This window comes from Monopterus albus, unplaced genomic scaffold (assembly GCF_001952655.1).
Source record: "Monopterus albus unplaced genomic scaffold, M_albus_1.0 scaffold403.1, whole genome shotgun sequence".
Taxonomy (NCBI): domain Eukaryota; kingdom Metazoa; phylum Chordata; class Actinopteri; order Synbranchiformes; family Synbranchidae; genus Monopterus; species Monopterus albus.
The window spans coordinates 102,209-128,878 of NW_018128283.1; the positions used below are offsets into that span (position 1 = coordinate 102,209).

The 26,670-nt window shown below is 46.0% G+C and overlaps 2 protein-coding genes across 5 annotated transcripts in view; one reads left to right on the top strand and one right to left on the bottom strand.

The window, feature by feature from the left end:
• Positions 1-18,754, top strand: part of strn3 (striatin, calmodulin binding protein 3) — a 19,113-nt gene extending 359 nt beyond the window's left edge. The window contains exons 2-17 of the mRNA XM_020586380.1: positions 7-207; positions 7,487-7,590; positions 9,152-9,225; positions 9,382-9,460; positions 9,988-10,149; positions 10,232-10,370; positions 10,582-10,717; positions 11,376-11,515; positions 11,595-11,773; positions 12,798-12,845; positions 13,017-13,138; positions 13,551-13,718; positions 13,810-13,950; positions 14,063-14,170; positions 15,115-15,201; positions 15,328-18,754. Of these exons, the coding sequence (XP_020442036.1) occupies positions 7-207; positions 7,487-7,590; positions 9,152-9,225; positions 9,382-9,460; positions 9,988-10,149; positions 10,232-10,370; positions 10,582-10,717; positions 11,376-11,515; positions 11,595-11,773; positions 12,798-12,845; positions 13,017-13,138; positions 13,551-13,718; positions 13,810-13,950; positions 14,063-14,170; positions 15,115-15,201; positions 15,328-15,497 (2,058 nt within the window). The 3' untranslated portion in view covers positions 15,498-18,754. The remainder of the gene's footprint in view (positions 1-6; positions 208-7,486; positions 7,591-9,151; positions 9,226-9,381; positions 9,461-9,987; positions 10,150-10,231; positions 10,371-10,581; positions 10,718-11,375; positions 11,516-11,594; positions 11,774-12,797; positions 12,846-13,016; positions 13,139-13,550; positions 13,719-13,809; positions 13,951-14,062; positions 14,171-15,114; positions 15,202-15,327) is intronic.
• A 399-nt stretch (positions 18,755-19,153) lies between these two features.
• Positions 19,154-25,082, bottom strand: drc2 (dynein regulatory complex subunit 2). Of its 4 annotated transcripts, none has more exons than XM_020586336.1 (10): positions 24,503-25,082; positions 24,143-24,258; positions 23,350-23,581; positions 22,793-22,960; positions 22,089-22,258; positions 21,683-21,833; positions 21,410-21,583; positions 20,233-20,451; positions 20,003-20,137; positions 19,154-19,575 (listed from the first exon to the last, which is right to left on the bottom strand). In XM_020586336.1, exons 3-10 carry the CDS (start codon positions 23,485-23,487, stop codon positions 19,288-19,290), a joined length of 1,443 nt encoding a protein of 480 aa, XP_020441992.1. In that variant the 5' UTR covers positions 23,488-23,581; positions 24,143-24,258; positions 24,503-25,082; the 3' UTR covers positions 19,154-19,287. The 4 variants fall into 4 exon arrangements, with proteins under 4 accessions (XP_020441992.1, XP_020441991.1, XP_020441994.1 ...); XM_020586335.1 differs by having other exon boundaries at positions 23,350-23,521; positions 24,503-25,080; XM_020586338.1 differs by lacking the exons at positions 24,143-24,258; positions 24,503-25,082 and adding an exon at positions 23,709-24,097 and having other exon boundaries at positions 23,350-23,521.
• Positions 25,083-26,670: the final 1,588 nt, after the last annotated feature.

Sequence of the window (26,670 nt, forward strand, 5' to 3'; positions counted from 1 at the left end):
CCGCAGCAGCAGCAGCAGCAACAACAGGAAAAAAACAGCAGCGCTAATCCGCCGATCGGAGGTGGCGGCGTAGTCATGGTGCCGGACGAGCTGCCCCGGCCACAGCAGCAATACACTATTCCCGGTATCCTGCACTACATCCAGCACGAGTGGGCCCGGTTCGAGATGGAGAGGGCACACTGGGAAGTGGAGAGGGCCGAGCTCCAGGTTGGCCAACTTAGCCTATGCTAGTGCTGAATGCCAATCAGGCTAACATAAGCTAACAACAACAACAATCGTGGCGGTGTCGAGCCGACTGGTTACTACAAAGAAAGCTGTTGGTGTTTGCCAAGCCACATTTGATATACCTCTTAACATTTAGTGAAATCTGCTGAAAGTTCACCCAATTGTTTGTGGCTAAGCTAACGGGCAATGGCACGAATAGCGGAATGCGCTGGGATACCGTTAGCTTAAGTGGTGCTAGGTGTTAGCTTCATAGTGCTGTCAAAAGATAACTTAGCAGCTAGCGCTAACGTAACACTGTTGTCACTTTTCCCTTTTAGATTATGTTTTTCTGCTTATGATGTGTCAGTACTGATACTTCTTCTAGTAGTCGTGAGATCAACTGTTAATAACGGAGAAGTTGACTGTCAGCAAATGTATATATGAGGCCATTTTGGTTTGTCAAGCTAGGTGAGTTAGCAATGTTGCTATCAATGGTGGAAGAACTATTCGGCTCTTTCACTTAAGTGAAACTACAAATAGATCAGTGTAGAAATAGTCCATTCCAAGAGTAAACATGCTTTCTTGCTGAGAATATCAGCTTTTTTAAATAGCAACTCTACTTGAAGTCATTACAATGTATGAAATTAACTTTTGAGTTACCATTTTTAACAGTCTCCTATAATGTGTTTATAATGTCGCATATGACACCGTAAAGCTGACTAAAGGTTTGTGTAAGAGAAGGGTGACTATTTCTGATTCATTTCTAAAAAAAAAAAAAAAGCACCTACAGTGGTTGATGAAGTATTCGGATCTTTTACTACAAGTATCAGTACGACAGTGTAAAAATAACCCATTGCAATAAAAGTCCTGCATTCAAAATCCCGCTTTACAAGTAGAAAACTACTGACAAGTAAATGGTTAACTGTAAGTGATATACTGTTGTTACTGGATGACTCTTACAAATGAATTGGTGTATATGTTTGCTGTTGTAGTTGGCTGTGGTCAAGTGTAGTTGTTTGAGTAAAGAAAAAGTTTCATTCATTATATATGATTAGTTACATATCACATTGTTTTTCAACAAATCAAAATAAACTCCAAGCCAAGTCACAAGAAACAGGAAGACAGAAAATAATTAAAATCACTGTCGGGATTTGTCAATCCAACAAGGTAACTTCAGTAAATGCGCATGAGAACTAGGGCTGCAGCTGATGACTATTTTCATTATTGATTCATCTAAAATGTCAAAAAGTAGTAAAATAAAAAAGATGATCATTACAATGTCCCACTGCCCAACGTCATTATATGTTAATCTGTTGTTTGTTCAAGCAGAACGTCTGATGGCGTCACCCTTGGCTCTGTAAGGTTGTGATTGTTTTGGTAATTTATTTGTGTGTTGTAGAATCCGTTATTTTTTGATTAATTGAAAACATAGTCTGCAGATCAGTCGGTAGTTGCGGGCTTACGTAGATTTGCTTGTCACAGGCTGAAATGTGTGACTGGTCATGTTTGTGTAACACACCCTGCAGCCCTCACAGGGTCTTGGCGGTGTGTGTGTGTGTGTTTGCTCTGCTCCAACTTGTTGTGGTGTGACTCTGGATGCCTTCTGCATGACTCTGTCACAGCTCCTGATAAGAGGTGAATGTATGAAGGAGTGAAGGTGAAGTTCCTGCCAGTTAATGAGCTGTCAGTCACAGGAAATGGTTTATCATGCAGAGCCAAGAGTCAGATGAAACTTTTGGAGGAAAGTTTAAAAGGCTGGGACAGTTTTGATGGAACATTTACTGGAGCTGAAACAGTTAGTTTAGGTAGGTAGGTAAGTACTTTATTGATCCCTCAGTGGGGAAATTTCTGTGTTACAGCAGCAATAGAGAACAACCAACCTAACACCATAAGAACAGAACTTCATAGAAACACGGGAAAGAACACAACGAGGACACAGCTGCTGTAACTTGCTGCCACTCCGTGTGGCGCATGCGTATGTAGGTATGTAGTAACAAAGAACACTTAGTCTTAAAATAAAAAGTTACATAAAGGCAAGTGTAATACTTATTTTAATTACTGAATAGATGCTCATTGATAAATTCATGTGTTGAAGTAATATTAAAAAGTGAAAAACTGCCATTCACCGTTTCATTAAGCCCACGTTCTGTTGTCAAGCTGGAACCAGATCATTTTTTGAAGATTGAAGTATTTTTGTTTACAGTCAGTCGACTTATTGCTGCAGCTCAAAAGAAAAGAGTGGAAAATACATGTTATACTGTTCCACAGCCCAGAGAAATGCATTCACATTCATCTGTTTATTCACCTGACTCTCCAGATGTTCAGTTTATTGTTACATCTGGAAAAACAAAAGCACCAAACTCTCACATCTCAGAATGTAACGCAAAAAAGTTGAGGATTTTTGCTTAAGAAATGAGCTTGTTATCAAAGTAGTCTGTTGTTTCAAAGCCGCTTTGGCCTGATGTGGAATTATTGATGAATTTGCAGACTATTTTCTTGTTTGTCTATATAATGTCTATAAATGATGACGTATTCATCCCAGACTCCAGAGCCGACATCCTAACAGACTTGAGTTTACCGTTTGTTACAAAGCCTCACCTGAGATGCTGAAAGAATATTTGACTTTTTGTTTTGAAACGATGAACAGATTATCACCAGAGCTTGGGATCAACTAATTACTGCAGCTCCAGTTTAGACAAATTCATTTAGTAGATTTAACACTTAATCATAGGAAATCACGGCAGTAATTTTATGGTAAATTTACAATAAAAATAAATGTTTATTTCAGCCCTGGCTTATTTTAGTTTTGTTAAGCTATGTTTGTAGAGACAAAGCAGTAATTCAGGTCTAAAAGCTGCTTTTGTTCTACAGAGTCCCTTCTTAGCTTCATATTTAGATCTGTTTCACAATAATCAGTATCTGATGGAAATCATTTCCGTTTATGATGGATTTTTCCATGCTAATGCAGGAAAACACGATCAGATAAAACAGTGTTCATCGACGACCTCCTGCATTTCCATCTTTGTGTGACTCCTCTTCATAACATACATTCAGACATCACAGACACACAACAGGAAGCCACACAGATACCATGATGCCTCTGATGTTCAGAATCCCATCTAAAACCAACCACAGGCTTTTTAATCCACCGTCGGTCTAATTTGCCTAATCTGCACGCCGCTTCTGAGGTGGTGGGAGCAGACTGTCAGGTCTCTGATTGTTCCTTAGTCTAAGCCACTGTTTAGACACAACAGTCTGAAAACTGCTGAAGATAAAACTGAGGAAGTGCTTTTTTTACTGGCATGATACAGAAAAGGTAGTGAATGTAGTTTGGGCCGTTTTGTTGGCACTAATTGCTGATTATTTTTGTGTTCTTTGCAAAACAGTCAGTGTGTAAAGTGTTCGTACCTGCAGCTTTATTGATAAGTCTCTGTGAAGTTGTGGTTTTGCTGGAATGATGTCAGAGTCTCAGTGTCTGTGTCTCCAGCTCAGGGAAATGACCCGTTTATGTTTGCTGCGTAAACTGGGATCAAGGCCTGTCTGCAGTTTCAACATGGTTTCCTCCGGCAGAGAAGCTCGATCCTTCCCTCTCACACTCTGTACACGTAGTAGTGTTTGTTGAGGTGAACATGTGATCTGTCCTGTTAAAGCTCCACAGGAAGAAGCAGTAGATGAGTGTCCTGCTCCAGGCTCGTGATGGCGGCTGTAGCTATAAAACACTGCTGCTCAGTCTGTGTGTGTTACTGTTACAGCTGGAGGGAGCCAGGAGAGCATCGGAGTCCTAGCATCCTGCTGGAGGCGCCGGTGGAGGTGCTGAGCAGCTCCACATCGTGACCTCTGACCTGCCTTTCCTTCTCCCTCCCATCAGACAATAGATTGAAACATCAAACTTTCAGTGATGGAGTTTTCTCAGACAGTATATTTTCTCCTCTTGCAGCGAACGTGACACGGTGGTGGAAAACAGTCTGTGAATTCACCTGATTGAAGTTTCCTGTGATGATTAAACTAAGTCGGGGTGTGCTGTTTGCTGCTGTGCAGCTCTCACAGCTGGACTGCTAAAGCTATAAGTTCATTTAAAAAAATAAATACTATCCCACCAGCTGAGCAGCTGTGGCTCAGGACATAGAGCGGTCGTCCCCCAACTGGAAAGTCAGCGGTTTGATTCCCATTCTCCCTAGTCCATGTGTTGAAGTGTCCTTGGGCATGATACTGAACCTCAAGTTGCCCCAGATGGCCAGGTCAATGCCCTGCAGGTTCAGTGTCCACCTCGTTGGTCGTGTCCTGAATGCTGCTGTGCAGCCACATTTCAGTGAAGACAAAGACGCAGCAGGTGCTTATTCTCACTCTTTGTGGCTACACTGAACAGATGCTGTGAGACACAGCTCTGCCTTATGCTTAAAATTTTCTTTTGCCCAGAAAACACACATTTCACACACCCACACATGTAGCCAGTAGGTCAGAGGTCATCTTGTTTACTTGGAGAGGGGCGGCAGGTCGGCGTGGGGCAGTAGGAGGGAGAGTGCTGTGGCGACTCCATGCATTGGTGAAGAGGGCAGGGCTGCGGGCTGGAGGCTGTAGCTAGGTGTCCTGGCCTACTGGACCCACGATCCCAGCTGGACACTAAAAGTAGCCTGTGCCAAAATAAGTGCAACACACAGGCCAAAGTTCAGCTGCCTGTCAGTCACACAAAGGGGAGATGATTAAAGAAATGACAACTTTGATGTGTTGGTTTAAAATTACTTTATTTTGACAGTCGTGGAAATGAATTAACTCTGATTAAAGATGGGGTTGGTGGTGCTGGTGCCTTCTGAAGTGTGTGTGTGTTAGTGATACAGTTGTTCAGAAGAATGTGCCCCCCACCCCCCCGCCTCTGTCAGCTTTATAAACCTAGGCCAGTGAGCTCAGTTCATACACGCACACCTTCGTCATCTTCATCACCCTGGTGCTCTGACCTCACTCTCTCCCTCCCTAAGGAGGTTTGATTCATGCTCACCAGGTGCAGTGGGCGGGGGGGCTGTGACTGACTCCAGTCTTAAGCTGAGAATAGACTAGGAAGCTCTGCAGATCCAAATAAAGGAGCTGCGAAGAGACTCGGCATTAACAGCTGCTTCTCACCGCTGAGAGCTCGCACTGGAGGATCACGGTTTGATTAGTCCACATTCTAGGTGTAAAGGTACAACAGGTGTAAAGTCGCCTCGTTTCTTCCAGCTGGGCTGAGCTACTAAACTATACAGTGTTAGACAGTCTGCTGTTAAACCTGATGAGCCATGTTCACACAAATGCAGCTAGATTTTCTTTTCCTTCATGCTTTGGACTTTGTTCACACTAAGAGCGGTCTGACTTAAAATGCTGCTGTTAAAAACCACACACACACGGTGAGCTATGTCAGTGTGGGTGTCTTGCTTCATTATACCGTGGCCACAACAGGGACAAAGCCTAGTCTCTTACCCTGTACACCCAGATTTATGGTTGTAACCATCAAGCCACTGCAGTCCAGCTCTCTGTAGCTCTGTCAGACTCATGTTTACGTCTCAAACATCATGTGTGTCATATACTGCCCGTGACTCACAGTGAGGTCACCGTTCTGTTGACAGTGATCATGTTTTAGGAGGGATTTTCTTTGAATGTCTCCTGGAATCAGCGACCGACACCTGAGTCTTGTGGTTTCCTGTGTGTCCACACGCTTGTCTGACCCCCCTGGTGAGTCAGGGGTGATGTGGAGCTGTGGCTGTCCATCACAGAGCCAGCCAATCAGTGCACAGCTGAGTTAGCGTAGTGTGTTATGTAATCCTCCTCCCTGTCTGTCTCTGTTGGCCGGGGCAGGACCTCTGGTTCTTCTGTCGTGATGCCGACCTTCACTAGAGGAAGTTGTGACCCCGAGTACAGCCCAAATCCCCCTGTTGCCATGGTCATGCTGGCAGAGACCTCTCAGTGTGTGTATTAGTATGAATAGCTCACAGCCTCTGTCAGCATTGGGTTTCAGCAGCAGCTGCTCACAGACAGACAGACAGATGGACGGGGAGACAGACAGGTGGGCTGACAGGTGCAGCGGTGAGAAGGAACCAACTATAGTTACTCATGTACTGTGCTAGAGTACAGTCTTGATGTATCTGTACTTTACCTGAGTACTTCCACATCCTGCTCCTTCATCCTGTGACTCCATGTCAGAGACAAACCGTGTACTTTTTACTACACTACATGTACCTGATACCTTCAGGTCCAGAATCAGATGAATCAAACCAAACCCAGTAGAACCATCAGACTCTATTGATCCCAGTAGGAAATCCACCAGCTACCCAGCAGGATGGAAAGTACTTCCCAGTATAAGTATATAAGGTAGTTACCATCAGCTCCACCTTTACCAGCTGCAGCATTAAAGTGATGGACACAGTAATTAGTCACTATGATCCAGTATCAGAGACGTTACTGGGACACGGGCCGTTCTGGAGGACGAGTACTGGTACTGCTGGTACTTCAGTAACATTCTTATTTTTACAATAAATCATTTTGTTTATAAAATGTCAAAACATTATGAAGGTGGCTGCGTCCAAAGGCTTTGTTTGTGTATTTTTGTTTTGTTATATTCAAGCAACAGTCCAAAGCCTGAAAATATTCAGTGACATGTGACTATGTTTAGATCCGTACAGGTGTTTGTGGAAATGAGATGTCTCCAAGTTCACTTTCACATGACAAAGTAAATAACCGGCTCCGCACACAGTTCCCCTTGCTGCTTCCCAGTGGGTCCCCCAGTTCCCCAGTCCAGCAGGCAACGGCATCTGTAGACTGGTTTTAGCACACTTCAGTTTGACATGTTAGAATAAGTGTGATGATATGACTGTATTTTTACTACAGACGGTACAAAGGTTTGGGAGAACTGTGACAGGTGTGTCTCTGAGGATTTGGTGCTTTTCTTTGTCAGTAAATAGAATCTTTTCGGAGTTGGACTAAAGATTGGACGAAGATGACGTCACACCGGGGCCTGGGACGCTAACAGGAGTTCTGTAGTTACAAAGATTAATCACTTAATCTGCACATTGTGTGGCTTAGATTAATTGATGGTGAAAATCATTTTGTGGCCCTACAGACACTTGGGTTACTTATGATGCTGAAGAAAACATCTGAACATAGTGATTAGGTTGCAACAACTCCAGTTATATGAGGTGTACAAGGATTTCTAAGCAAATGTGTTTATGGACTTATCTGTGCTGTGTGTCAAGATCCAGGTTCAGTCTGGTGCAGGAATGGATTATGTGTCTGTGTGTGTGTGTGTGTGTGTGTGCAGGCGAGGATAGCGTTCCTGCAGGGCGAGAGAAAAGGCCAAGAGAACCTGAAGAACGACCTGGTTAGAAGAATAAAAATGTTGGAATATGCTTTGAAGCAGGAACGGTAAGACATGACTTTGACCATGCTACTGCCTTTTTTATATGAATTGCTCCTTTCACTACAAATCATGCTGATCATTTTCCTAATCAGTCAGATTTTAGATTGATTTCCTTCCCGACAGCCACAGCTATCACTGTATTTCTATGTTAATTGACTTTCAGACATGAAACCTGCTGCAGCGAGCTCATCATCATTATCCCTGTATGTTATCACTGAGTTGAAAAGGCAGACCCAGGTCTGTTGGTGCGTTCATGTGTTGGTGGGAAGGTTTAAGTCACCTACCAACCGGGGTTGCCCAGTCAGAGCCCATAGGTAGTGGTGAAGCAGTGCTGGCCTGCATCATGTTCTGAGGTGTTCCTAATATTCTGACTCCCTTGTGAGGAAATGAGGAGGCCAGAAAAAGCTGGACCACCTTTCAGTAAGGTTTAGACCAGGGCAGCGCCACCTTCAGCTCTGCCCCGAGTAGTAAACCAGTCAATAAACTGGCCAGGGCCATTGTATTGGACTGTATTAAGTTCTGCAGATGTACCTAATAAAAAGGCTACTCTGTATATGTACAGCAAACGTTCCTGGTCACCACAAACATTTGGTCAGAAAATAGCCCAAGTTGTTATATTTCATGATATCTGAGACCATGATGAGCATTTTTTAAAGGTTTTACTGGCAAATATTTAGCATTTTATTTGCGTTTTCAGTTAAACTGGCCACATCAAATAGGACAAAGTGTCTGGAGTCAGGCAGAATAATATGGGACTTCAGGGAGAAAGAAGGAAGCAGTGAAATGTGAGTGAGAGGCTCAGCTGCTGACGTGGTGAAAGAGTCACTGACAGTGTGAAGTTCAAGTCAAACACATGACTGATTTTATTGCTTAACGTCGGCATTAATCATCCACCCTCAGAAACACTGAAGAAACAAGGCCAGCGAAAAACTGATGATTCAACTCATCAGTTGAGGGGCCACTGATGTCAAGCTCATCTACAGCATCTGACTTTCAAAACAAATGAAATTAAATGTTATAAAAAGGAAATCTGAGTTTTTCACTTTACAAATAATGATCTGATGTTTTTAAAGTGGTCTGCGGCCCCCTGGTGGTCAGTGAAAGCACTGCAGGTGGTCCCTGACCATGGTTTCACTAATGTTATTTCACTGTAAGAATCATGACGTATTTCAAACTCAGTTCCATGTGTTACTGACCGTCAGTAACCTAATCTCTGTATACAGCTGAGAAAAGCCAAGGTGACAGTCAGGATTAAAATGGTGCCTGTTCAGTCCGTCCGCCCCACAACAGTGGTCCTCAGCTTACTTCTTAGTCAAAATGGTAGCCCCTGGGCCACACTTAGTTGACAGCCCTGTTTTAAACTAATACAGGTGTTTAGTGATGTAGCTGTTCAATGATTAATATAGTGTTTCTTATCCCTTAGGTAAGAAATGTATCAGTAAATAAAATAAAAGAAATACACAGCAAGGACAGTGGAAAAATTGCAAACACAGAATTTGTCTTTTTTATTTGGAAGTTCAAATCTCTTGTGAATGTTAAAATGTACTTACTTTGTTTCCTCATCAGAGCAAAATATCACAAGTTAAAGTATGGAACAGAGCTGAACCAAGGGGAGATGAAGATGCCGAGCTTCGACTCAGGTGGGTGATGAAACAGAACAACAGCAGGAAGATAGGTTAGTCTAAAGTGAAAAAAGTGGAGGGGTTGCTGGTGCGGTCTCTCCGTCACAGACCAGAGTTCTGCAGGATGATACCTTAAAAGCATGTTTCACTGTCTCGTGTCTGTTTGTCTTGTAGACACCAAAGATTCTGAGGTCTCTGCTGTTCCTGCCAACAGTCAGCTCACCTGGAAACAAGGAAGACAACTACTCAGACAGTAAGAGCACAGCGTTGAGTTTGCGTAGTTGGAGCATGCTGGCATGAGAAGCATCACCACTGTGTTTGGAATAGAAAACCTCCAAGTCTCTGATCCTGGCAAAAAAACTAAAGGGAAAGCTCTTAAATAACAAGACCAGATATGCAGACTGGCTGCTGGTTGGTCTTAACTCCAATATGGCTCCACCTGTGAATTAGTTTTTCCATCACTTGTTTAATATAAATAAAATGCTCACTAATGCCCATCACCAGTTCCCTGATTCCAGGCTACAGTCATTTATTTGACCAGTCAAACACTAACTGGCCACTATCACACTAATCAGGATTTTGCTGGTTCTAGTTTTGCACATGTGCATGTCTGCTTCTCGTCTTGGTCTTGTAGGTTTAGAGGAATATCACATAAAGGGCACACCAAACACATTCAGCAGTGGTGAAAGCAGCTGTGAGCTGCAGCTCCAGTCCATGATGCCTTCAGAACCCACAGAGCTTCAGTTTGCTGTGATTAAAAAACTGTGTGTGTGTCTCCAGGTACCTGCAGGAAGTGGGCTACACAGACACCATCCTGGACGTCCGCACTCAGAGGGTTCGCTCTCTGCTCGGTCTGTCGTCCTCCGAGCAGAACGGGTCTGTGGAGAGCAAAAACCTGCAGCACCTGATCAATGGGACGGAGCGCCGCAAGGACAACAAGAGGTTCACAAACACAGTTGTACAGGCAGTTATCAGGGGTCAGAGGTCACATGGAGGAAATGTGTGACTGTGAGTTTGTGTGCAGGAGTCCAGGTGACGTTTTGGAGACATTCAACTTCCTGGAGAACCCCGAGGACAGTGATGAGGACGAGGATGAGGAGGGCGACCTGATGGATGACATCAGCACAGACAGACACCACCGAACCAAGAAACACAAGCCCAAGGTATACACACTCACACACAGACAACAAGGCACCTACTTCTTTCTTCTTCTCTCCCCTATTTTTGTCCCCTTCTTCCTCCCTTCTTTTACTTTCTTTCACTCCTCCTTTTCCCCACTATCCTTTCTTTGTTTCCTTGCATCCTTATTTTAATTCCATCCTTCCTTCTCTTCCAACCCTGCTCCTTCCTCTGAATCCTACTTTCATCATCCAGGTGGGGAACGAGGGCTTGGCGTCGGAGGACGATGCTGACACAGAGGAGGCTCTGAAGGAGTTTGACTTTCTGGTGACGGCCGAGGACGGGGAGGGAGCGGGCGAAGCTCGGAGCTCTGGAGATGGAACAGAGTGGGGTGAGAGACATGGGGTGTTTGGTTTGGTGAATGGGACTCTGGGACTTCGTCCTTCTTGGTCCAGTTTGTTTGAACAGATGTGAACACAACAAGACCAAGTTGGATCAAAACAGCTGGCCCGAGATGCTTTTAATGAACAAATACTGGAGTAGTGTCTGTCACTCTGCAAGTGACTGACAGTGAAGAATATGGCCTTGTTGATACTTGGGAGGCAGAACACACTTGGACACTCACTCAGAAAAAATCTTTGGTTTCCTTCTCATACATCCAGTTTGAGCTGCTGGTGTTTAGATAGCGTTCAGTTATCAGCCAGTCAGTTTCTGTTTCCTCAGAAAAGAACCGGGTCTACCCAGAAACCTCCTCGCAAAAGGAAAAGCGATGCTTATTCTGAAGTGTTGAAGTGTTGTTGTTGGTTTTAAACATTGTCCTGAAAAATATCCCAAAGCGGTTGTTTTGATTTTCTCACCAACAGTCAACAACTTAGAAGAAATAAGCCAAAGGCAGCAGACCACAGTGAAGATGCTGAGACTAGGACTTTTGCTTAAAAACTGAATTATTAACTGATATTTTCAGTTAAATCGACTCCTGATGAATTGACTAGTTGTTTCAGGCTTAGCTCTAATTGAAGGTTAAACTTCCCCTCTCTCTCTCTGTGTAGCTGAGCCTCTACCGTTTCGTACCGGTGGGGGGAAGTCCTTCCTGCTGGGGGGGTCGGATGACGTGTTGGAGAGTGTGCTAGGACTGGGCGACCTCGCTGACCTCACCGTGGCCAATGATGAAACGGATTACAACTACGATGTGAGCCACAAACAGACCCACAGCTGTACAGGGTTTGTTGATGAGTTTAACCAACTGACCCTCCATTTCTTTACCTCAGCTTCCGTCCAATAAGGAGTCTTCGTTCAGGAAGACATGGAACCCCAAGTACACGCTGAGGAGCCACTTTGACGGCGTCCGAGCGCTGGCCTTCCACCCGGTCGAGCCCTGCCTGGTCACCGTGTCCGAGGACCACACCCTTAAACTGTGGAACCTCACCAAGACTGTCCCTGCCAAAAAGTACGTCCACACACAAAGCTCCAGCTTGAGCTGAGCCAGTGACGAGACGATGGAGGGTTCAGAAGGTTGCAGTAGCTGTAGAGCTGAAAGGACAAATCACCTTTCATCTCTCACACACATCCTGTGGCGGTGGTGGCTGCTTTTCTCCACGTTGCTCCACTGCAGCTGAACGCTGTTGTTACTTTGCCAGTGACTGAATAAAGCTTTTAAAGTTAAATGTGGCTCCACCTCCTTCACCTAAGCAGTTGCTTCCATTTTAATGCTTCATTGTTATAATATCAAATAGTGTATAAGCATTTTAATTGGAGGAGCACTTCTGCATTATGTGCACTTCCTCGTTTCTTTTCTCATTACTTACTCTTACATATTGTATCCTGGACTTACACAACAGCTACTTAAGCAGAGGTTCTTAGCACCAATGTTGTTACCCAGACCATTAACGTTCATTGCAAACAAAGTCGAGTACAGGCAGCTGCTTCACCGCAAATGTTTTCTTCTACATGCTGTGTGTCTTGCTCTCATCATCATCAGCTGGAGGGCTTTCATTTTGAATCTGCTGAGTGTATACAGCACAGTGTTGTTGGGAAGAACAGTAGAGTGTTTACATTACCAAGGTGGTGTGCTGTATCTGTCTGTGCCTCAGGCTGCATCTGTGCAGTCAGTGACAGTACCGCTGTTGGTGTTGACCCATCTCACATTAAAAGTAGCTGATCACATCCTGCAGCTCTTATTTGTGGCTTCCCTGCATCTCTCCCACCTAACAGATCCTTTAGTACTTGCATCTTGTTTTGTCCTCAGCACAGCAGTTCTCTGACACTTTTCGGCTCAGCGTCAGTGTCCTGCTCATAATCCCCTCAGGATTTACTGCAGCACACTACTTCACAACAGAGCTCGGCTCCAAGTCTCTTTTTAAGCACTAGCTGCTGATTGTAGTGAGAAGGTGAACAGGCTGATTCCAGGATGATGATGATGATGACGACATGTTAAATGACAAGCTGCATGTTTTATCTCCACTGTTTTCCAGAAGTGCCTCATTTGATGTGGAGCCCATCTACACTTTCAGAGCCCATGTGTACGTATCTGCACTCACACACACAACTAATGCAGTGTTACACTTGGTACATTAGAGTCCTTTGAGGTTGTTCGAGGCCTGTAGAAGGGTGCTGAGGTCTCGGTGCTCTGACAAGCTGCTGATACAACTAACCAGGTCCCCGCCTCTCTGATCTGCCTGTCTTGGTTCCAGCGGTCCAGTGTTATCGCTGGCGATGACCTCCAGTGGTGAGCAGTGTTTCAGTGGAGGTATTGACTCGACTGTCCAGTGGTGGAACATCCCCAGCTCTAATGTCGACCCCTACGACACCTACGGTACCCCCACCCCCCACAGCATACATACACACACACACACACACACACACACACACACACGTGTGTGTACGGCTGAAGGACAAATGTTGGTCACTGTCAGCCATCTTGTCTGTAGCTGGGTGTCTCTCAAGAATGTCCCCACTTTCTCAAAATATATTCTTACTTCTCAGAAAATGTCCTGAAAAATGTCCCTTGTTTTTAAAAAAGTGACCTCAATCCCCAAAATTGCCACGCCTTCTGAAGAGTTCACATTTTTAAAGATGTTACTTTCCAGAAGTGTCACTTCCAACAATATCGCTACTTTGCTACAGTGTTTTTAAATTGTGGACAGTTTTCAGTCACGAGTTATTCCATTCAAATATAGTTGTCACAAAACACAAGACTCCTCCCTTCTTTGTCCTTGTCCAATCAGATCCCAGTGTCCTGGCAGGGTCGTGGACGGGGCATACGGACGCCGTGTGGGGATTGGCTTACAGCGGCATCAAAAACCGCCTCCTGTCCTGCTCGGCCGACGGAACGGTGAAGCTGTGGAACCCGACGGAGAAAAACCCCTGCATCAGCACTTTCAACACAAACAAAGGTGAGAGCCGAGGGGGCGGAGGGCAGAGCGCCCCCCGGAGGAGACAGGAACAGCCACAGACCTATTGATATGCCTATGTGTCTGTCTGCAGAGCATGGCATCCCCACATCGGTGGACTTCAACGGTTGTGACCCCGCCCACATGGTGGCGTCCTTTAACAGTGGAGACGTGGTGGTGTACGACCTGGAGACTTCCCAGCATGCACTGGTGCTGAAGGGGCAGGGAGACAGCAGTAAGAACACTTGGAGATTCAGCAGTTTGTGTAATAATGCGTGTAATGTTCTCATCTTTCTTCGCCGCCTTTTCCTCCTGCTAATTTCTCTCTTTTCTAACCCCCCCAAAAGCCCTCCCAGGGTCAAATCATATCAATAGGGTGGTCAGTCATCCCACGCTGCCGGTCACCATCACCGCTCATGAAGACCGACACATCAAATTCTATGATAACAAGTCAGGTGAGTCGGCTTCCCCTTGGTACCTGCTGCAGATTCTTACTGGAGTCTGAGAACAGTGTTTGCTCTGTGTCGGTGTGTGAACTTGTGCCCCCGCATCTGGGCACCAACATGGGACCCTGATAATCAGTGAGGTCAAATGAACCTCATCACTGTCATTAAAACATCACTGAATGGGTGAAATAACCCCCCACCCCTCTTTTCCAACACATTTACAGGACGCAGCCAGTCATTTTCTCTGTCTGTCATTCACCACCAACCTTGCCCAGAGACCTGCAGCCCCAGTAAACATGGCGTCCTCACCGTAATGTGTCTGGTTTAGCTTATCGCTCTGGGCCGTAGACCTCCCATACTGTCTTTAGCTGTTTGTTGAAAGCTGACAGCATGAGGAAGGAACCTGCCAGGCGGTGTAGCCGTGTGGCTCACTGTGCTGGGTTTAATAGTTGTTAGACAACAACTATTGAGATAACATGACAGATTACAACAGGTCAGAGTTAATTCATTCAGTAGTAAAACGGCGTCTTCCATATTCCAGCTTGATAAAGTAGTTTCCCAACATGCTGCTCTGCCCAGGCTCTAGGCTCCAAAACTGATTTTTGAGTATGAAATTGGCGCTTTTACAAAACATTTCCTCTTGTCCTCACTTTCTGAACGTTGGTTACACTTTAAATAAAACTTGGACATTTGGAAAATAATTCTTTTCCAAACTGCTGCTCTGTCCAAAGCAACAGCAGGTCACAGCAGGTCACAGCAGGTCACAGCAGGTCACAGCAGGTCATAGCTGTAAACTGACACACATCTTTTTTTGGATTTAGTTTTGCTCTTGTATTCACGGTGGAATAAAGATCATCACTGGATTCCTGACCAGCACTAACTGCCCAGCATTGAATGTGAGAAAGGTGTCACGTCTGTCCTCTCTACCACTCTGACGTGTCCTCTGTCTGCAGGTAAAGTGATCCATGCCATGGTGGCTCACCTGGACGCAGTGACCAGTCTGGCTGTGGATCCAAACGGGATCTACCTGATGTCTGGCAGTAAGTCTCTGTTCAACACACGGAAAAGCTGATGATCTGCAGAATCTGAAGGTTTCACTTCCACCAAAGTGTTAAACGTGTTGAAGCTGGCTGGTGGTCAATGACACGTCTCCTCCTGTTCCTCAGGTCATGACTGTTCCCTGCGTCTGTGGAACCTTGACAGTAAAACGTGCGTTCAGGAGATCACGGCTCACCGCAAGAAGAGTGAGGAGGCCATCTACGACGTGGCCTTCCACCCCTCCAAGGCTTACATTGCCTCCGCCGGCGCCGACGCCCTCGCCAGGGTCTACGTCTAGATGAGAATGAGAAGAAGGAGATGGCTGTGGGGCGAGAGACAGACACAGAGAGAGAGAGAGAGAGACAGGCCAGACTGTTCACACACAAACAGGATTCAGGTCTGTTCAGGTCTCTGAACACAGAACACGTACTGATGGAGGTGGGGGGGCGGATGGTTCGCCCCGACGGACTGAAGAGACTGAGACGGTAGCGGGTCAACACGTAGCGGCTCATCTGTCCTGTGACATCATCTCCCCCCTGTCTGAACAAAGCTCTGATGACATTACATGGCCCCCACCCCCCATGTTGACACTAGTGTAACCTCCAGAGCAGAGGGTGGAGTTAAAGGAAAAATCCCCCGCCTCAGCTCAGTGATGATCTAGTTTGTGTCTGTGTCGGTGGCTCGGTAGGTCTTTCTTCTTACGGAAAGTAAACGTCAGGTTTGAGTGTCACCCCTTCACAGAACATGAGCGCTGCCACGTTAGTGCCGCAGCAGCTGCTCCACAGTTACTGATCAGTTCACCAGATTGGTGTGGTGTCTTTGCTTTGGAAGTTCCCCTCATCATCTTAACCACAAGGTCCCAGACTGCCTGTTAATGAACCCTCTAAATAACGGACTCATCGTCTTTTATCAGGAACAAGTCCCGTTCGTCGCACTCGCCTCCTGTTGTTTTGCTGACAGAGCAGGGATGTTGCTGAGGATGTGCAGGTTGTCAGGTCCTCCACTCATGACCGTTTAGACAATCTTCTGTTTGCTTAGCTCCACTGACTGAACCTCGGAGCCTGCTGCAGTGATGGAGACGTGCACTCCAGGCTGTGTCCGTACACTGTGATGTTACCACCATGATCTCGGCAGAGAGGAGGAAACAAGGAACAAATTCAGTGCAGAGAAGTCCGGAAACCTCACTCAGCAAAACACAGCAGGATGCTGGGAAGATGTTTAGCGACGAAGGCCACCGAGATGTAACTGAGGGCATTCTGGGAAAAGCAGCAGAATAGGTTAACGCTGACTGAGGGGTAAACTCAGTAAATGAAACGGTCTAATTGCTGGAACATCACCAACTGAGCGGAGGAACACGAGGGGGATTTTTCCTTTAAGGTGGTTCAGCACAGGAACAGAACGTGATGTTTTAACTCGCCCTGGTTTTTCTCTGTTTAACAACCAAAGCTTCAGTGAAAACACCTGTGATCAGATGATATCCTGTGTCTTAGGACAGAAATGGAATTGGAAAAACCAAAAGAGCTGCTGAACAAGTGTAGTTAAAAATCTGATCTTCTGTTTGTGTCTGTGCTGAGATTTGAGCTGATTGGATGTAGACGATTGGTTCATACTCTCCCACCTCAGCCCCTGGTGGGCCAATCAGAGCCCTGTGGTTAAACTCCACTGGCGTAACGAGCGAAGGATTCAAACATTAGCGTTATTGTAATAAATCTAGTTTTTATAATCTTTTTATAAAGGTCTCCACATGAGGTCTCTGGCTACTCTTTGCTGTCCAGCCCTGCCATCATGATGCTCACAGACCCCGCCCATCTACTTGTCATCATTTCCTGTCACATGATGAGTTTCAGACCTTCGTCTGACATGTGGACAGGAAGTCTGGTTCTTGTGTTCAGTTTCTGGATCCTGACACAGACTTGATGTAGAGAGGAGAAGAGAGAGGGAGCTGCAGAGGAGTGTTGAGACTCGGCCCAGGAGAAGGAGCAGTGTGCTCATGCCCATGTGGGGTGGAGGGTGGAGTCAGGAGCAAAACAGGGTTTGCACATTTTCATCAGTTGCCTCTGTCCTTTTAATTAGGCGACACTGTCGAGTGCGAGCACAGGAGGAGCTGCTCAGATGTTCTAGCTCTGCTGTCTTCAGTTTCATGGTTTGGACTTTGTTTAAACCACTGACTGTATAAAACATGGACACCATGACTGCTCCAAGAAGTCACTATGACTCGATCGCCCCCTGGTGGGTGGTTGCAGTACAGGTCGTAAACCCCGCCCCCTCTGTGTTGGTGGATGGAACATGAGGCAAACTAAAATCTCAAAGTACAACTCAGATATGTTTTTCCTGAAGGTCACTTCTGTGGTGGATATTATCACGCAGACGTGTCAACGAGTGGTCATTTTTCTGGCAACTTTGTTTTTAACAAGTTATTTGATATAAAAGATGGGTGTATTTCATTTGATTTGACGGGCCAGCTGATAGGTCACTCTGCAACTCGACGCTACAGGGCAGAATCTGGTTGCAAAATGCCAAGATGGCAGCCGCCGTGTTCTTGATATTTTGGTTTGGGTAGTGGAGGGAAGTGGTGACACGTTGTCCATCTTTTATGTACAGTCTATGGTTTAAACACATCCCTGCTCCCACTTTTTTAATCTTTGGTTTTTACTTTATGCATGTAGCAATGAAAAGACTGTTTTAATCTTTCTATTTATATTGAGACCCATTACAGCAGAACTGTGAACTCTTAGAAGGTTTAGCAACATTTTATTTTGCCTGTCAGATTTATTTCCACATAATCTCCGAAGTTGTTTTATTCTTAAACTAGCGCAGCTCCTACTCCGAGGTCAGCACCTGAACTGGTCCCAGTTTAAAGCTGCAGCTTCTGCTAATAAACCAGTTTGGGTTTTCAGAGTGGTGCAGTGCTCCTGAACGCACCACCACACCTGTAAACAGGTGCCAATGCCACAGGCTCGTACAGGAGCCTGGAGCGCCACCTGTGTGACTTGTCTTCTTCACTCCCTGCTCCTCCTCCTCGTCCTCATATCACTGTGTGACTCTTCACGTTGCTCACATGTGACTTTTCACCACAGCAGTCGGCTTCTTTATATCACTGGACATTTTTAGTCTCTGAGCTCCAGGAGAAACTGTTCAATCAGAGGCTTCCTGGAACTGCCACCTGATTGGCTCTGACACACGGGGAGTTAGATTTTATCTTTGTGGCTTGTTTGTTTTTAATTTAATTTTTTTAACAGAAGGGATTTGTGACGCCAGCGGCTTCAGACTGAGCACGACTCCAAACGAGTCTCTCTCTCATTTTCATCCACGCTACAACTTACTGTGTAACTGAAGACTTTTTGTTTGTGTAATGCATGATTACTACAGTTAAAGTATTTTTTTCTAGTCTTCCAAAAAGGATTTAAAAAGAATCTGATCAGTTTGCGAGTTTTGATGAGTTTTGTAAGGTTTTTTTTTTGATTGACAAACAATTTTAAAGACTGTACCACAAAGCAGAATACAACTGTTGAAATGTATATAAAATGTCTATAACGATTAAATGGTGTACCTGTACCTGCTGCTGCTCCACCCCTTACTCTGTAGAACCCTGTGCTCATTAGAAATATTTTGGATCCAGATGCATCAGAACCGCAGGAAACACACCACCAAAATAAAAGCTCAGGTAGGGAGCTTTTGCAGTAGAGCTGCAACAGTTCACTGATAAGTTGATCAAAAGAAAATTAATTGCCAACTGTTTTGATAAAGTGTCTTTTTTTGCATTTACATTATTAAACAACCTGATCAACTGTTCTGTTGAAATCCATTAAGATGTAAAAACATCAAGAGCAGCACGTTTTCATGCTCATGTTTTCAGAAACCTTTTTCAGGTGCGTTCACTTTTCACAGTGTACAGATGTTTGCACTCTCCATGATGAGAACAGTGAATGAAGACCAGTTTTCATGACTCACTTCAGACACTTAGGACAGGAGTTTAATTCAAAAGCATCATCATAGAAAGCAGTTGTCAGGACACGACAAATGGATTTGGTTTACTGAGTATTATGAAACATCTTCACAATCTTCTATTTCCTCATCAGAGCTGTGTGTTACAGTGAGTGCTGGATGACATGCACAGCCTCGATGATGGTGTGGTGTCTGTCGGCGTCCAGTGGGGCCATCCTGATTGGGGCCTGGTAAACGGTGAGCAGAGCGTGGTGTGTGTCGAGGTCGCTGTTGCTGACTGTCATGGCGTCCAGGTGCTGCCGCAGCAGGAGCCTCAGCTGCTGGTTCTCTCGGCTCAGATCCCCTCGGTGTCTCTTCAGGGCTTCTCGGTGCAGCAGAGCAGTGTTGATGTGTCGCATCACCTGCTGCAGCTCTGGAAACTCTGGAGTCTCCTGCGGACAGGGACACAGGTCAGCGTGGGACAATTTGACTTGTGTTTCAGTAGCAGCACTAAAAACGATCAGGAGTTTGTCAAAGCACCAGTTACACCTTAAAGCTTTGTCCCAGGTCGCGTTCTCTCAGGATGATTCCTGTTTACCTGCATCCTGTTGTGTGCTAAGTGTAAAGGGGCCAGTGTGTTACAGCTGCTGGAGTTTGGCTTTTAATTGTTTTAGTGTCATTCCTACCTCCTTGTTTCTGTTGTGAAATGGCTGCTTTAATTCCCCTGACCACCCGGTGCCACTACTTTCTTCTGGCCACAGCCTGAGCCTTGGTTACTGAGCGAGGAGCTTGAACCAGCTCTGACAGCCCTGTAGGATCAGTCCAACAGAGGAGGCCTGAGGCCAAAAGGAAGAAATGAGGCCCAGGATCAAAGCCCACCTTTTCTAGTTCCTCCTCCTCAGTCGCAGATCCTTCCTGTCTTTGATTATCTGCAGTTGATGATGATGTTAACATGTTTTCCTGCTCCCTCTCCAGCGTTCTGCACATTTCAGCGATACGTAAAACCCTATTGCCCTGAAACAGAGGAGGGAGTGAAAACATAATCAGAGACGATGGTAATGTGCGTGTGATGGACATTGAGTGGACAAACTGGGTGTGAGGAGTTTCACCTTGTCGATGGCGGCCTGCAGCCTCTTGGTGGCGGCGGCACTCTGGACGGTGAGGTCAGTCAGCTGTGTCCTCGCCGCCATCTGAGCCCGAGCTAGCCGGTGCCGAAGCTCTTGAGTACTTTTATTCACCTGGTTTCTGGCGATTGTCAGATATAGCTCTGCCCTCTCGCTGTTAGTCTTCCTGACGTTCAGCTTCATTTGCAGCTGAATGATGTTGTCCTGGGAGAGAAAGGGTTTCATTAACAAGCCACCATCCTGCTCTCTGTAAGTGAAACCTGGTAGAAGGTCCACTAATGCTTTACAGAAGCTGAGGGAATCTCACGGTCATAAATGAACTTTGATGCTTAAAACAGGCCAAGAACAACAGGCTGTCAGCTGTGCTCCAAGGCGGAGCTGGAGGGGGTAGACCGGAGATGGACTGGACAGGTTTTACAACAAAATGTCACCAGACCTTCGAAATCACTGAGAACATGATGGGAAAATGGGCCTGACAAACAAGATGTGCTCTATCAGCTTCCTTAATATTTACTTTATTGTTACCGGTCTGTGAAGGGCCGACGACGACGATGACGACGGGCCGAATGCTGATGACGACAGGCCATATGTGCACAGGAGGAGGCATTAAAACAACCACATGGATTCTGATCTGACCGTTGTGACGGCGCTCACACAGCCACAGGTCGGAGAGGATTCGGATCTAGGAGCACATAATGCGGCTGGCCCAGATCTGGTTTGGTCTGTTCACACTGCTGTGGACACACCAGGTCTGGAACACTGTAACTGGGATGTGGACGCAGCTTTAAAGTAACCAAGTCAAATGATCTGTACAACTTGGTTTAGGGTTCTGCTACGTGCTTAGCATTAGAAACAACTCATGAGTCATATGCAAAGACCTGAGTGGACAGGAACAGATGCAGAGCGGATTTAGGCAACTGGGGAGCAGCTCAGCAGGCGCTGAGGGTATGTGTGACTTTGTGCAGAGCAGGCAGAGAAGGATCTCGGACTCGAACCTCCACGGAGAAGACACACACATTTCCACAAACAAAGTGAGGCTAGGATTTGCAGACACATTCACACTTATTGATGAAAGTGAATCAAACGCTTGTGTCAACAGAATTGAATCTTAAGAGGGACTGAACCTCCCCAACCCATCTGTGGATTCGCTCTCTGCACTGACCCGCAGCCTTTTAGCCTCCTTCATGATTTGGTCCTTCTTTTCCATGTATGACTGGTTTTCGCTGACCAAGGCGTCCAGCTCAATGCAGTCTTGGTGGTAGAGCTGCAGAGCCTGCTGGTTCTCGAGGGTCTTCTCCCACAGCCTCTCCTTGTCCCCCAGGGCCAGCGCAGCCCTCTGTGCACAGAGAGGGGGGAGACAGCAGACGCACAGCCGAGTCACAAATATAAAACATTTGACAGGAGAAGGTGAAGGAGAACTGGTTGTGAGAGCTACCTGGTCTTCCTGAGCGCTCTCGTACAGCGCGATGCCTTCCCTGTACAGTCTGTGGATTTCATTCATCATTTCCTTGTGTTTCTGCTCCAGGGCGAACATGGCGTCATCCAGATCAGCTCGCCGCTGCTGGGAGTGTGCCAACATCTGCTCCCTGAAACACCAGAGATTCTGGGTCAGAACTCGACAGTAGACCATCCTTAATGATTTTAATGAATCTTTGTGGTGTCATTTTGCCTGCTTGTCTGTCTGGAGTCATTGTGTCTCTGATGTCTCATATTAGCACCTGATTGGTCTCCTCGTCCCACTTTAAAAGGTTTTCTTGGCTCAACACTGCGCCTGCTGCTCTCATTAGTTACCGTGACGTGAACATACATGTGACAGACTGTGTCATGGGGGGGGGACTGACCTCTCCGAGCTGAACCTGGAGCTCAGGCGCTGCAGGCCGCTCTCCCACTGCTGCTGCACAGATGTCACCTGCTTCTCCTGCTGAGTGGACAGACGGTGCACGTGCTGCAGATGTGCACGCCGCTCCTGAGCCGCCTGCCGCTCGGCCTCCTGCAGGTTGCGCTCCAGGGTCTGGGCACAAACAGGAAGTGAAGCACAGACAATGAAGAGTTGGAGGAGCTTCTGCCATAGCTACAGGTTGTTCCCAGTTTAAATGCCTGCAGCATGTGCCACCACATGTCAGTAGGATGATGGTTTCTGTAAACGTTTATTATTAGAATACTCCCACTGCGAAGCATCTGGACAAAGCTGGAGGCCACGCATCATATAATTCACTTGGAAACCAAAAATGTTGGAGCCTATTCTGAAAACAAGAACCATAAAATACGAGAACATATTATTAGTGTAAGAATGTCCCATCCTCTGAACTATTTGAATTAGAAAACTACAACATTTTATTTAAAGAGCTCCTGTCAGGATACTTAGTGCTACTGTTTGCTTCTACTTTATTTACTTACACTATGCATCTATTAGTAGTAGTAGTAGTTTATAAATGCATTTCTTTTCAGGATTATTCCCAGAGAACGGAAACCATAAACTTCATGCACCCTCCTAGACCTTATCGGTTGTCATGGAAACCTGGGGGTTATAATGGGTCTGTCTCACCTTGATGGTGCTGCACGCGCCGTCCAGCTGCCTCTCGAACGTCTGTGAGAGGATGCTGATGTCCGTGCGCAGCTCGGCGGCTCGAGTCTGGCGGAGAGTCGTCCTCCAGCCGTCGTTCACCTTCAGCGCGTTCACCGCAGTGTTTCTCTGCTCCTTCTGCAACTTGTCCTGGTGCCAAACAAGTTGTCAGGTGGTCACTGACTGACGAGCTCGGTTTGACCAAATGTGTTGTTGCCGTTGTGCACGAGTGGGGAAGGGAAATATAAGGTGCCAACTTCAGGAGTAACCGTATATTACACCTGCAGCTCATCACGGAACACATTTCAGCACAGGGACAAATGTTTGTTTCACATTTTAAACTGCACTGAAACAAATCTAAAGGTTCTTTGAGGTTTTTGAAACCGTGTAAAATGCAAACAATTGAACATCTTCAAACTGCGATATGGAAAACAGACTATTACTGACACTGGTCTAGAAACGACGAGCACTCTGAGCCTCGCACATCCTGTAGAAACAGGACACTCGTTTGTAAACGTGAACCCTGGTGGGACTTGTACCTTCAGGAACAGTGTGAGCAGATCCTCCCTCTCCCTGGCTGCCTCCTCCTCGGCCTTGGCCCGCTGCTGCTGGGACGCCAGTCTCTCCTCCTCCGTCCATCCTTTACCTCCTCCACCTTTCTTCACTTTCTTCGGCATGATCCCTGTTCTTCGTCACTGCTGCTGCTGGCTTCTTTAAAACCAAAATATCACTGTAGTTTCAGGTTGTAGAAATACCGGTTAACAGCAGAGACTGAAGGAAGCAGACAATAAATCATGTTGAGGGCGGAGAAATAAAAGGCAAAATGAAGGAATGAATTAACAAAGATCTCTATTAATCTGGTTTGAATGTTTTACGTCAGAAACTAAAGGAGTTTTACATGCACATCAGCGGCCTGTCTGCACAGTGAGTCTGCGGTCAAACGGGTCCGGACAGCGCGCCCTCAGGAAAAGACAGACCTGGCAACCCAAGACCTGGCAACCCCAAACCTGTCCCTATGAACTTAAAGCGTCAGTAAATCACGTATTAGTCCACCTACTGCAGCTTATAAAGCTCTTGATAAGTGTCGTAGGCTGGAGCTCTACAGACACTAGACACGCTCTTATTTTCTGATTAAAAGATGGATACGTGGCGACAGAAGTGAGGACACGGTGCACGGTGCTACGGCCAACACGGACCCGCCTGCAGGCCAACGACTAACGTTAGATCCGGTTCATCACCACATACATTTCCTAGCCTATTCGTCAGACGTTTCACCTGAATGTGTGTAGAATCAAACTACCGTGGTTGTTTCTCTGCTTTAACGTAACGTACCTGTATGAAAGGAAGAGGTCCGCCTGCTTCCGGATGCCGTTTGTTTGTGTTCCGTCTCCACAGCAACAGCATCTGTAGCCCCTCAAACTCCGGGGAGGGGTCTGAAGAGAACCTGACTGGGGGTCATAAGCCAAAGGTCAAGAACCACAGGTTTAATGGGAACCAACTGGAACCATAGAAGTAATAAGAGGCGAGAAATGCGTCTGGCCTCCGTTTTAGAAAGAAAAAGTCTATTTTCGATGCATTTGTATTCAGATTAATAAACGGTTATAGATTCCTTTTTTTCTTTAACATGAACAGAGGAAAATGTAAATGTGGCTGTGAGTAACTGAGTCAAACCGGGTCTTCGTGTATATTCACCAAACTATAGCAACTCTGTTGGCCCGTGTTGGCATTTTGTCGTTGTTTTATGGTCATCGTCTGCTAAAGTTTCCCTGGTGTTCACTGGAACTGCTCCACCATCTTCAGTCGAGCTGCATTTGAAGTGAAACAGCTGCTGCAGGCTGTCAGTCTGCACCCCAGGCTCCACCCTCACCTGGAGCAAGGTGGAGTGTGATCAAGCAGCAGCCACATTCAGGGCCAGGCCTGACACACAGAGAGGCAGATTAAGGAGCAGTTTCTAGAAGAGGAAGACACTGACACACACATGCACACTCTCGCTGACACACACATGCACACTCTCACTGACAGACTGTTTCTGTACATTGGCACTGAGCATAAAACCAGATCTCACCAGTGAAGCTCAGTGGGACAGCGGAGCAAACCAGTTATTGATAAAGAGGATTCTGTTTATAACGCTGTTCGTTCTAAAAGGGAAAAGTCACTGAATTTACCCTACGTTCAGTTTGGTTTTAGCCCTCACTGCATTTTACTTCCTGCTTCTTCCTTTAAACTTTAACTATTTGACTTTTGTTTCTATTGATTTGTTCACATCTAAACCACATGTTTGGGGTGCGTACTGAATAAACCCAGGGTGGTGGGAGGACATTAGTGTTTTACTGTGGGACAAACCGAGGTCCAGGGAAAAGAGTATTACAGGAACACACTGTAGATCCAGAGAGGGACAGCCGACGTTTGGCCTGTGAATGTGTCACATGCACTTGAATCAGAGCTGTTACACGCAGTCTGGAGGAGGAGGAGGGTGCTCTTTTTCTCTGGTTTTACAGGAAGTCTGCCACTTGATGATGATGCCATGTAGAAACAGCTCTTGACCTCACTGAGCTGCTGCAGTCTGACATGTGGTCGCTTCATAATGCAGCTGCTCGCTTGGACACAAGAGGGCGCTGTTGTCCACGCAAACGTTCACAGCAGTTTGTTCCGTTTCCACTCGGTGGTATTGTTTAAATTGACTTTAATCAAATCAAATCCAATTTTATTTGTATAGCGCCAAATCACAACAAAAGTCATCTCAGGACACTTTACAAAGTAAGGTCTAGACCTTACTGTTATCAGTATTATTACATATTGAGCAAGCACTTCGTGACAGGGGGGAGGAAAAACTCCCTTTAACGAAAGAAACCTCCGACAGACCCCGGCTCTTGGTGGGCGACCTTCTGCCTCGACCGGTTGGGGTGAGTGGATAGAGGAGAGAGAGAAGAAGAAAAGCAACAAGACACAACAATGAAACACTGATCAGGTCGATGTGGCTGGTGACTGCTCATCAGAGACGTAGAGCTCCAGGGCCAGGGCAACCTGTAGAAAGGTACAGGGAGAGAGAGAGGACACACTATGGGAGAGAGGAGACACAAAGTTAGTGATGTGTAATGGTGGCATATAGAAGCATAGGGAGAGAGAGGAGAGGAGAGCAGAGCAGAGCAGGAGGGGAGGGGAAAGAAGCTCAGAGCATCATGGGGCCCCCCAGCAGCCTAGGCCTATAGCAGCATAACTAAGGGAAGGCTCAGGGTCACCTGATCCACCCTAACTATAAGCTTTATCAAAAAGGAACGTCTTAAGTCTAATCTTAAAGGTAGAGAGGGTGTCCGCCTCCCGAACTGAGACTGGGAGTTGGTTCCATAGGAGAGGAGCTTGATAGCTAAAGGCTCTGCCTCCCATTCTACTTCTGTGGACTCTAGGAACCACAAGTAAACCTGCACTCTGAGAGCGAAGTGCTCTGTTAGGATGATAAGGCTCTACGAGGTCTTTAAGATACGATGGAGCCTTGTCATTAAGGGCTTTGTATGTTAGGAGAAGGATTTTAAATTCTATTCTGAATTTTACAGGGAGCCAGTGGAGAGAAGCTAATATGGGAGAGATATGATCTCTCTTGCTAGTTCCTGTCAGTACTCTGGCTGCAGCATTTTGGATTAACTGGAGGCTTTTTAGGGAATTATTGAGACATCCTGATAGTAAAGAGTTACAGTAGTCCAGCCTGGAAGTAACAAATGCATGGACCAGTTTTTCAGCATCACTTTGACTACGTTCACACTACAGGCTGAAGTTGCCCAAATTCGATCTTTTTGCCCAAATGTGACCCATATCCGATTTCCTTATGACAGTGTGAACAGCACAAATCTGATTTTTTCAAATCG